Source organism: Halictus rubicundus, unplaced genomic scaffold, assembly GCF_050948215.1.
Source record: "Halictus rubicundus isolate RS-2024b unplaced genomic scaffold, iyHalRubi1_principal scaffold0235, whole genome shotgun sequence".
Classification (NCBI taxonomy): domain Eukaryota; kingdom Metazoa; phylum Arthropoda; class Insecta; order Hymenoptera; family Halictidae; genus Halictus; species Halictus rubicundus.
In genome coordinates, this window is record NW_027488776.1 from 376450 (window position 1) to 386305 (window position 9856).

General features: G+C 49.4%; 1 protein-coding gene across 1 annotated transcript; it reads left to right on the forward strand.

Moving 5' to 3' along the window:
* Positions 1 to 4087: 4087 nt before the first annotated feature.
* LOC143364070 (uncharacterized) lies at positions 4088 to 8129 on the forward strand (the record flags this gene model as incomplete). Its single annotated transcript, XM_076804583.1, has 3 exons — positions 4088 to 4390; positions 4865 to 4991; positions 5817 to 8129. Coding segments are annotated over exons 1-3 (2743 nt in total), but the record flags the coding sequence as incomplete, so codon positions are not given.
* Between the last annotated feature and the right edge of the window lie 1727 nt (positions 8130 to 9856).

The window sequence follows — 9856 nt, forward strand, 5'->3', positions numbered from 1 at the left end:
AGAGGATAGGATAGGATAGAGGATTGGATAGAGGATAGGATAGAGGATAGGAAAGCATAGAAGATAGGATAGGATAGAGGATAGGATAGGATAGAGGATAGGATAGGATAGAGGATAGGGTAGGATAGAGGATAGGATAGGATAGAGGATAGGATAGGATAGAGGGTAGAATAGGATAGAGGATAGGATAGGATAGAGGATAGGATAGGATAGCTGATAGGATAGGATAGAGGATAGGATAGGGCAGAGGATAGGATAGGGGATTTTATAGGATAGAGGATAGGATAGGATAGACGATAGGATATGATAGAGGATAGGATAGGATAGAGGATAGGATAGGATAGAGGATAGGATAGGATAGAGGATTGGATAGAGGATAGGATAGAGGATAGCGTAGGATAGAGGATAGGATAGGATAGAGGATACGATAGGATAGAGGATAGGATAGAGGATATAATAGGATAGAGGATAGGATAGGATAGAGGATAGGATAGGATAGCGGATAGGATAGGATAGAGGATAGGATAGGGGATTTGATAGGATAGAGGATAGGATAGGATAGAGAATAGGATAGGATAGAGGATAGAATAGGATAGAGGATATGATAGGATAGCGGATAGGATAGGATAGAGGAGAGGATATGATAGAGGATAGGATAGGATAGAGGATAGGATAGGATAGAGGATAGGATAGGATAGAGGATAGGATAGAGGATAGGATAGGATAGAGGATAGGATAGGATAGAAGATAGGATAGGATAGAGGATAGGATAGGATAGAGGATAGGATAGGATAGAGAATAGCGTAGGATAGAGGATAGGATAGGATAGACGATAGGATAGGATAGAGGATAGGATAGGATAGAGGATAGGATAGGATAGAGGATAGGATAGGATAGAGGATAGGATAGGATATAGGATTGGATAGAGGATAGGATAGAGGATAGGATAGGATAGAGGATAGGATAGGATAGAGGATAGGATAGGATAGAGGACAGGATAGGATAGAGGATAGGATAGGATAGATGATAGGATAGGATAGAGGATAGGATAGGATAGAGGATAGGATAGGATAGAGGATAGCGTAGAATAGAGGATAGGATAGAATAGAGGATACGATAGGATAGAGGATAGGATAGGATAGAGGATAGGATAGGACAGAGGATTTGATAGGATAGAGGATAGGATAGGATACAGGAAAGGATAGGATTGAGGATAGGATTGGATACAGGATAGGATAGAATAGAGGATAGGATACGGGATTGGATAGGATAGGATAGAGGATAGGATAGGACAGACGATAGGATAGGATAGAGGATAGTATAGGGATTTGATAGGATAGAGGATAGGATAGGATAGAGGACAGGATAGGATAGAGGATTGGATATGATACAGGAAAGGATAGGATTGAGGATAGATGATAGGATAGGATAGAGGATTGGATAGGATACAGGATAGGCAAGAGGATTGGATAGGATACAGGATAGGATAGGATAGAGGATAGGATAGGGGATTTGATAGGATAGAGGATAGGATAGGATAGAAGATAGGATAGGATAGAGGATAGGATAGGATAGAGGATAGGATAGGATAGAGGATAGGATAGGATAGAGGATAGGATAGGATAGAGGATTAGATAGGACAGAGGATAGGATAGTATAGAGGATAGGATAGGGATTTGATAGGATAGAGGATAGGATAAAATAGAGGATAGGATAGGATAGGGGATTGGATAGGATAGGATAGAGGATAGGCTAGGATAGAGGATAGGATAGGATAGAGGATAGGATAGGATAGAGGATAGTATAGGGATTTGATAGGATAGAGGATAGGATAGGATAAAACATAGGATAGGATAGAGGATAGGATAGGATAGAGGATAGGATAGGATAGGATAGAGGATATGATAGGATAGGGGAATTGATAGGATAGAGGATAGGATAGGATAGAAGATAGGATAGGATAGAGGATAGGATAGGATAGAGGATAGGATAGGATAGAGGATAGGATAGAGGATAGAATAGGATAGAGGATAGGATAGGATACAGGATTGGATAGACGGTAGGATAGGATAGCGGATAGGATAGGATAGAGGATAGGATAGGGCAGAGGATAGGATAGGGGATTTTATAGGATAGAGGATAGGATAGGATAGAGGATAGGATAGGACAGACGATAGGATAGGATAGAGGATAGTATAGGGATTTGATAGGATAGAGGTTTGGATAGGATAGAGGATAGGATAGGATAGAGGATAGGACAGGATAGAGGATAGGATAGGATAGAGGATAGGATAGGATAGAGGATAGGATAGGATAGAGGATAGGATAGGATAAAGGATAGGATAGGATAGTGGATAGGATACACGATTCGATAGGATAGAGGATAGGATAGGACAGAGGATTTGATAGGATAGAGGATAGGATAGGATACAGGAAAGGATAGGATTGTGGATAGGATTGGATACAGGATAGGATAGAATAGAGGATAGGATACGGGATTGGATAGGATAGGATAGAGGATAGGATAGGACAGACGATAGGATAGGATAGAGGATAGTATAGGGATTTGATAGGATAGAGGTTTGGATAGGATAGAGGATAGGATAGGATAGAGGATAGGATAGGATAGGATAGAGGATAGGATAGGATAGAGGATAGGATAGGATAGAGGATAGGATAGGATAGAGGATAGGATAGGATAGAGGATAGGATAGGATAGTGGATAGGATACACGATTCGATAGGATAGAGGATAGGATAGGACAGAGGATTTGATAGGATAGAGGATAGGATAGGATATAGGAAAGGATAGGATTGTGGATAGGATTGGATACAGGATAGGATAGAATAGAGGATAGGATACGGGATTGGATAGGATAGGATAGAGGATAGGATAGGATAGTGGATAGGATACACGAATCGATAGGATAGAGGATAGGATAGGACAGAGGATTTGATAGGATAGAGGATAGGATAGGATACCGGAAAGGATAGGATTGTGGATAGGATAGGATAGAGGATACGATAGGATGGAGGATAGGATAGAGGATAGGATAGGATAGAGGATAGAATAGGATAGAGGATAGGATAGGATAGCGGATAGGATAGGATAGAGTAAAGGATAGGATAGAGGATAGGATAGGATAGAGGATAGGATAGGATAGAGGATAGGATAGGATAGATGATAGGATAGGATGGAGGATTGGATAGGATACAGGATAGGATAGCATGGTTGAATTGATAGGATAGAGGATAGGATAGGATAGAGGATAGGATAGGATAGAGGATAGGATAGGATAGAGGATAGGATAGGATAGAGGATTGGATAGAGGATAGGATAGAGGATAGGAAAGGATAGAAGATAGGATAGGATAGAGGATAGGATAGGATAGAGGATACGATAGGATGGAGGATAGGATAGAGGATATAATAGGATAGAGGATTGTTCAGGATTAGCCTAAAATTGTGAGATTCAAACGAAGGGGGTTTCGACCGTTGGTGGCCGGTTCGTACTTGTTTTCGTGTTGTGAGCGCGAAACCGAGCAGCCGTTGTCTCGGTCGCGTAAACAGCCGTGTCACCGGCGACAAACACCTTTGTTTGAATTTCACCTCACGATCAAAGGTGAACCGAATTCACCTATGGAAAACCCTACGATCAACGGTTCTCCCGACGTCTCGTGCGTTACCGTGCGCGAACGCACGATCAGACGTCGTTCTAACTTCGCAGCGCTCGCTTGCTTTCTCTCTTCACTTAATATCAAATTATTAGTTGTCTATCTCGTGACTTCGTCACATACTCGAAACTAATAGTGTTTTCTCGCGGCGTCGTCGCTTATTTTATATCGCGTTCATTGCATAGTGTCCAGCTCTTTATACATTTTCGACGGTTTGGCCTCGTGTGCCAAATAAAGTGTGTTGAAACAACAATCGGAGTTCCCGTTTATCGCCTCCTGTCTACACCACCTTCCTCAGCGTTCAATTCTGAGCGGTCCCGGCCTCAGGCAGCTCGAAGTCTCGTGCAAGCCGAAACATTTTGGTCCTTCGAGCCGGATCTGAGGAAGTAGACTTTCACGGTTCAACATACGACCATGGCCGAACATCTGGAGCACCAGCTCAATCTACAACGGGCCATCGAACGAGCTGTATCGAATTTTAAAAAACTGGGAAAGGAGAAGTGGACGAAGAGCGTGGTCCAGACCCGGATCGTCCACATCAAGGATCAGTGGAGGAAGTACGAGGCTGGTCATGGAAAGGTCGCAGCTGCCCTTTCATCGAAGGAGCAGATGAACCACCCGTACTTCACCGAGGACCAGTTTGCGACCACGGAGGAGGTTTACTTGGACAGCCTCGCCTTCATGACGGACGTCCTCGAGCAGCAGAAACAGGAGGATGTAAGTGCTGCTAATTCCGCTTCGGCCGATTCCCATCTCTCGATGGAACCACCCGCGCAGCTCCCGCGAATCAACCTCCCACAATTCGAAGGTCATTGCGAGACCTGGGAGGCGTTTCGCGACCGATTCAACGCGCTCATAATTTCCAACCGGTCCCTCACGGATGTTGCGCGCATGCATTATTTAGTCTCATCGCTAAAAGGCCGCGCTCTTGATTGTGTGAGCAATATCCCGGTCACCGCGGCGAATTTCAAAATTGCGTGGGATGCGCTTAAGGCACGTTACGATAATCCGCGCCGCCTCCTGACCGTTCATCTCTCAGCGTTACTACAGTTGCCCGCACTAAATCGCGAGTCTGCGTCGGACCTGCAGGACCTACGCGATCGGGTATGCATGGCCGTTTCGTCGCTCAAAAACCTGGGTCGAAGTTCCGACGAACTCTGGAACGATATTCTCGTTCATTTAATATCGCAGAAGCTCGATTCCACCACGAGGAAAGCGTGGAACATAAAAACCAGCGATGACGTGACGCCGCCGTCGTTCGATACTTTGCGAGCGTTTATCGATTCCCGTGTCCGAGCTCTCGAGGACTTCAAGGGAGGTTGTGCGAGTCCTCCCGTTTCGCGTCCGAAATCTCCCGCACGTCTCAAAGGCGGAATTCCGGCGAGTAAATTCCAACACGAGTCCACTCGTGTTCATACCGCGGCGGTAAAAGGGTCATCTCCGGTAGCGTGTCCGATCTGTCGCTCGCGTCACTATATGAACGCGTGCCCATCGTTTCTAGCGAAAAGCGCTGCCCGTCGTAGCGAAATCGTTAAGCGATTATCTCGGTGCTCAAATTGCTTGAGCCAATCGCACGCCGCTCAAGATTGCACGAGTAAATATTCGTGTCGCGTATGCCATCAGCGGCATCATACGTTGTTGCATGACGAGAGACACGCTCCCGATTCGACAACTTCGGCCGAATCAATCGATAGCACGTGCCCGACCGCCGAAGTACAGTCGCATCTCGCGTCCGCGAAATCTACCTCGTCTAAGACAATTTTACTAGCCACTGCATGGGTGCATGCAAGCGTCGAATCCGGCCGCAACATAACAGTTCGTGCGTTAATCGACCAAGGATCGGAAACAAGCTTCGTAACCGAGGCTGTTGCTCAGCTGTTACAGGCGAAGCGTCAACGTGTCGCGACGACGATTTCGGGAGTTGGTGGGGTACGCACAGGCACCGCTCGGCATGCGATACGTTTGCGTCTCTCCCCGCGCTCTTCTCGCTCTCCAACGGTCACAACAACCGCGCTCGTGTTACCGTCTCTGTCCACGTACACACCGCGGCGCGTAACGGATTCATGTAATTTCGAGCATCTCTCGGATTTGAACTGGGCTGACGCGGATCCTTCGAGTCCCGACTCAATTCAAATGATTCTAGGAGCAGACATCTATCCGCATATAATCCTTGACGGAATACGAAGGGGCGAGCCGGGGAAACCTATTGCCCAAAATTCCATTTTCGGATGGATAATCTCGGGCCCCGTGGTCGCGAATTCGTCGCGCCCGAGCGATCCGTCGACTTTCGTTGTCACGCATCACTGTCTCGCTGACCAACAGTTGACTTCAGAAATGCAACGATTTTGGGAAGTAGAAGAAATCCCTCTCCAGTCTCTCCTTACACCGGACGAAGAAGCGTGCGAGCGTCACTTCTGCGACAACACGTCTCGCGCTCCCGACGGACGGTACATCGTTCGTCTGCCGTTCCGATCAGGACCCCCCATAGAGATCGGGCATTCGCGTCGGGTCGCAGAGAAAATGATGCACTCTCTATCGCGCCGTCTAAAGACGAGTTCCGCGATCTCAAAAGAGTATAGCGAGTTTCTGGACGAATACGAGCGTCTAGGTCACATGCGGCTAGCTCAAAATTCGACTGCATCGTCTCGGCAATGCGTTTTCATCCCGCATCATCCTGTCTTTCGAGCTGACAGCGCTACGACCCACCTTCGCGTCGTGTTCAACGCCTCCAGCCTCACAACCAACGGCTCTTCCTTAAACGACCACCTTTTCGCCGGTCCGAAACTGCAAAATGATCTCGCCGCAGTTATTCTCCGATGGCGAAAATTCCGGTTCGTCTATACAGCCGATATCGCGAAAATGTATCGCCAAATTCTCATTGACGAACGGGACGTCGATTACCAGAGAATTCTGTGGCAGCCAGCACTTTCCGCCTCGTGCCGAGAATATCAGCTTCTCACCGTCACATACGGGATGACGTGCGCTCCATATCTTGCCCTTCGCGTCCTTCAACGGCTTAATGAGGACGACGGGCATCGTTTCCCTCTCGCGAAGCACATTCTTCAAAACCACATCTATGTGGACGACGTATTGTTCGGGGACGATGACCTCGAATCCCTTCGCCAGTCTCGTAACCAGCTGACCGCGCTCCTCGACTGCGGGAACTTTAGGCTCCGGAAGTGGGCAAGCAATTCGTCCGAGTTGCTGACCGATCTCGATCCAGCGGATCACGGTCTCGCGTGCACGAAGCTTCTCGCCCCTGACGACCAGCTCAAGGTCCTTGGAGTCAGCTGGAGTCCAACCCTTGACGCCTTTCAACTTCGAACCATCGTGGCTGACCCATTGCCGTCGACGAAGAGGTCGATTCTTTCCACGATAGCCAAACTCTACGACCCGTTAGGCTGGGTCACCCCAGCAACCGTGCTTGCGAAGATCTTCCTTCAGGATCTCTGGCGAATCCGCATTAGTTGGGACGGAAAACTACCGGAGGCACTTCTCGACAAATGGCGATCGATCTGCGAGCGCCTATCTCTCCTCGACTCGGTCACCCTTCCTAGGTGGATCGGCTCCTCTATACGGTCTCCTAGCATCGAACTTCACGGCTTCGCCGATGCCTCGACAGTCGCTTACGCCGCCGTCGTGTATGCCAAATGCACCTCGCCCTCCGGCGAGGTCACGATTTCTCTCCTCGCTGGAAAATCGAAAGTAGCACCTCTGAATCCCTTGACAATTCCTCGACTGGAATTGCAAGGGGCCCTTCTTCTCTCGCGTCTCATGGAATTTGTCCAGTCGACCCTCGGCACGCGAAATCTCTCCTGCGTGTGCTGGACCGATTCGACCGTGGTCCTGAATTGGGTCCAACAGCATCCCTCGCGCTGGAAGACGTTTGTGGCCAACCGGGTTTCCAAGATTCAAGCCCGGCTCCCGCTCGCGGAATGGCGACACGTCTGTACAGAAGACAATCCTGCCGATTGCGCCTCTCGCGGTCTCCTAAGCGACGACCTTCTTCGGTCATCCCTCTGGTGGCAAGGTCCCGCCTGGTTGACCCGCGATCGCTCCGAATGGCCACCGCTTCAGATTCGGATCGACGACACCAATCCGTTAGAGGCAAAGGTCATACCGGCTCATTCCGCCGTCCTATCTCAACCTTGGGAACTGGAAACAAGGTTCTCTTCATGGCCAAAACTCATTCGCGTCACAGCGTACCTCTTCCGTTTCGTGTACGCGTGTCGACGCAGTAACCCGGAGACAGGTCGAGCTCCGTCTCGCGGTTATGGTCTCGCGCTTTCGGCTGACGAATGCAGTAACGCGAAGTTCTGGTGGATCCGCCGGATCCAATCCACTCTATTTACGTCGGAACGCAAGACTCTCCTACAGAACCAACCGCTGCCGTCGAAGAACCCTCTGAGTGCTCTTAATCCTTTCCTCGATAACCACGGGATCCTTCGCGTGGGAGGTCGGCTACACCGTGCTCCCTTACCGTATCATTCGAAACATCCGATCATTCTCGCGTCGCATCCCCTCGTTCGACTAATCATCGAACACGCGCATCTTCGTTCGCTGCACGGTGGGCTCCAGCTCACCTTGAGCACCCTCCGCCAGAATTTCTGGATTTTACGAGCGCGAACTCTTGCGAAATCGGTGATTCACACCTGCGTCACCTGCGTTCGAGAGCGAGCTGCAATTCCCGCACAAATCATGGGCCAGCTTCCGGAACCTCGGGTCTCTCCTCCCGCGAAATGCTTTGCTCACTGCGGTCTTGATTACGCTGGCCCCGTCCAGATTCGAGCATCCGCAGGTCGGGGCATCACCTCTCGCAAAGCTTACATCGCGTTGTTCATATGCCTAGCAACCAAGGCGATCCATCTCGAGCTGGTTGCGGATTATTCAACACCCGCGTTTCTCAACGCCTACTGTCGATTTTGCTCTCGCCGAGGAATTCCAGAAGCAATGTATTCAGATAACGGTACCACGTTCATCGGAGCTAATCGCGAACTCCATCTCGCGCATCGCGCAACTCTTAACGATCCCGAGTTTTTAAATAAAACTGCCACCGACGGTGTTTCATGGCACTTCATACCCCCTTCGGCCCCGCACTTCGGAGGCCTATGGGAGGCCGGCGTGAAAAGCATGAAGCATCATATGCGTCGTGTTTTAAAAGATCGCACTCTCACATTTGAAGAGTTTACCACCCTTCTCTGTGCAATCGAAGCCTGTCTCAATTCTCGTCCGATATCTCCGCTATCCGACTCCTACGATGATTTCGAGTCATTGACTCCCGGCCACCTTTTAATCGGTTCGGCGCTCACGGTGCCCCCTCAGCCATCGACGCTAACCCTTGCCGAAAATCGCCTCTCGCGCTGGCAACTTATTCGGCACATGACCGAGCGATTCTGGAAACTCTGGAGAGACGATTACGTCAACACTCTCCAGCAGCGCAGTAAATGGCGTCGCGAACGACCTTCACTAGCGATCGGGCAGCTCGTCCTTCTGCGCCTTCCGAATCTTCCTCCCTGTAAGTGGGAGCTCGGTCGAGTAACGCAACTACATCCGGGCGAAGACGGATCTACGCGCGTGGTGACCGTTAAAACAAGCACCGCCGAGCTCAAGCGGCCCATCGTTAAACTGTGCCCGCTGCCGGTTTCTTGTCAAAACCCAGCGGAATAATAAGGTACTTCCTCCGTGCGTTATAGATGGAAGTCGCGCTCCCTAGATGTAAGTTGCGTGCGTTAGATTAATTATGCGATCGTTAGACTAAGCTTTCTCTTGTTTAAAATTAAGGTTGCGTGTGCTTGCGTTAAATTCATTCCCCCGTCTCATCATGGCGGGCGGCTCGAGATTCTCGCGTCTTCCGATTCGGCATCTTCCGTCCACAGAGCAGTGTGCGTGCGTTTCGAAACTGTCGTTTCAAGGCGGGCGGTATGTTCAGGATTAGCCTAAAATTGTGAGATTCAAACGAAGGGGGTTTCGACCGTTGGTGGCCGGTTCGTACTTGTTTTCGTGTTGTGAGCGCGAAACCGAGCAGCCGTTGTCTCGGTCGCGTAAACAGCCGTGTCACCGGCGACAAACACCTTTGTTTGAATTTCACCTCACGATCAAAGGTGAACCGAATTCACCTATGGAAAACCCTACGATCAACGGTTCTCCCGACGTCTCGTGCGTTACCGTGCGCGAACGCACGAT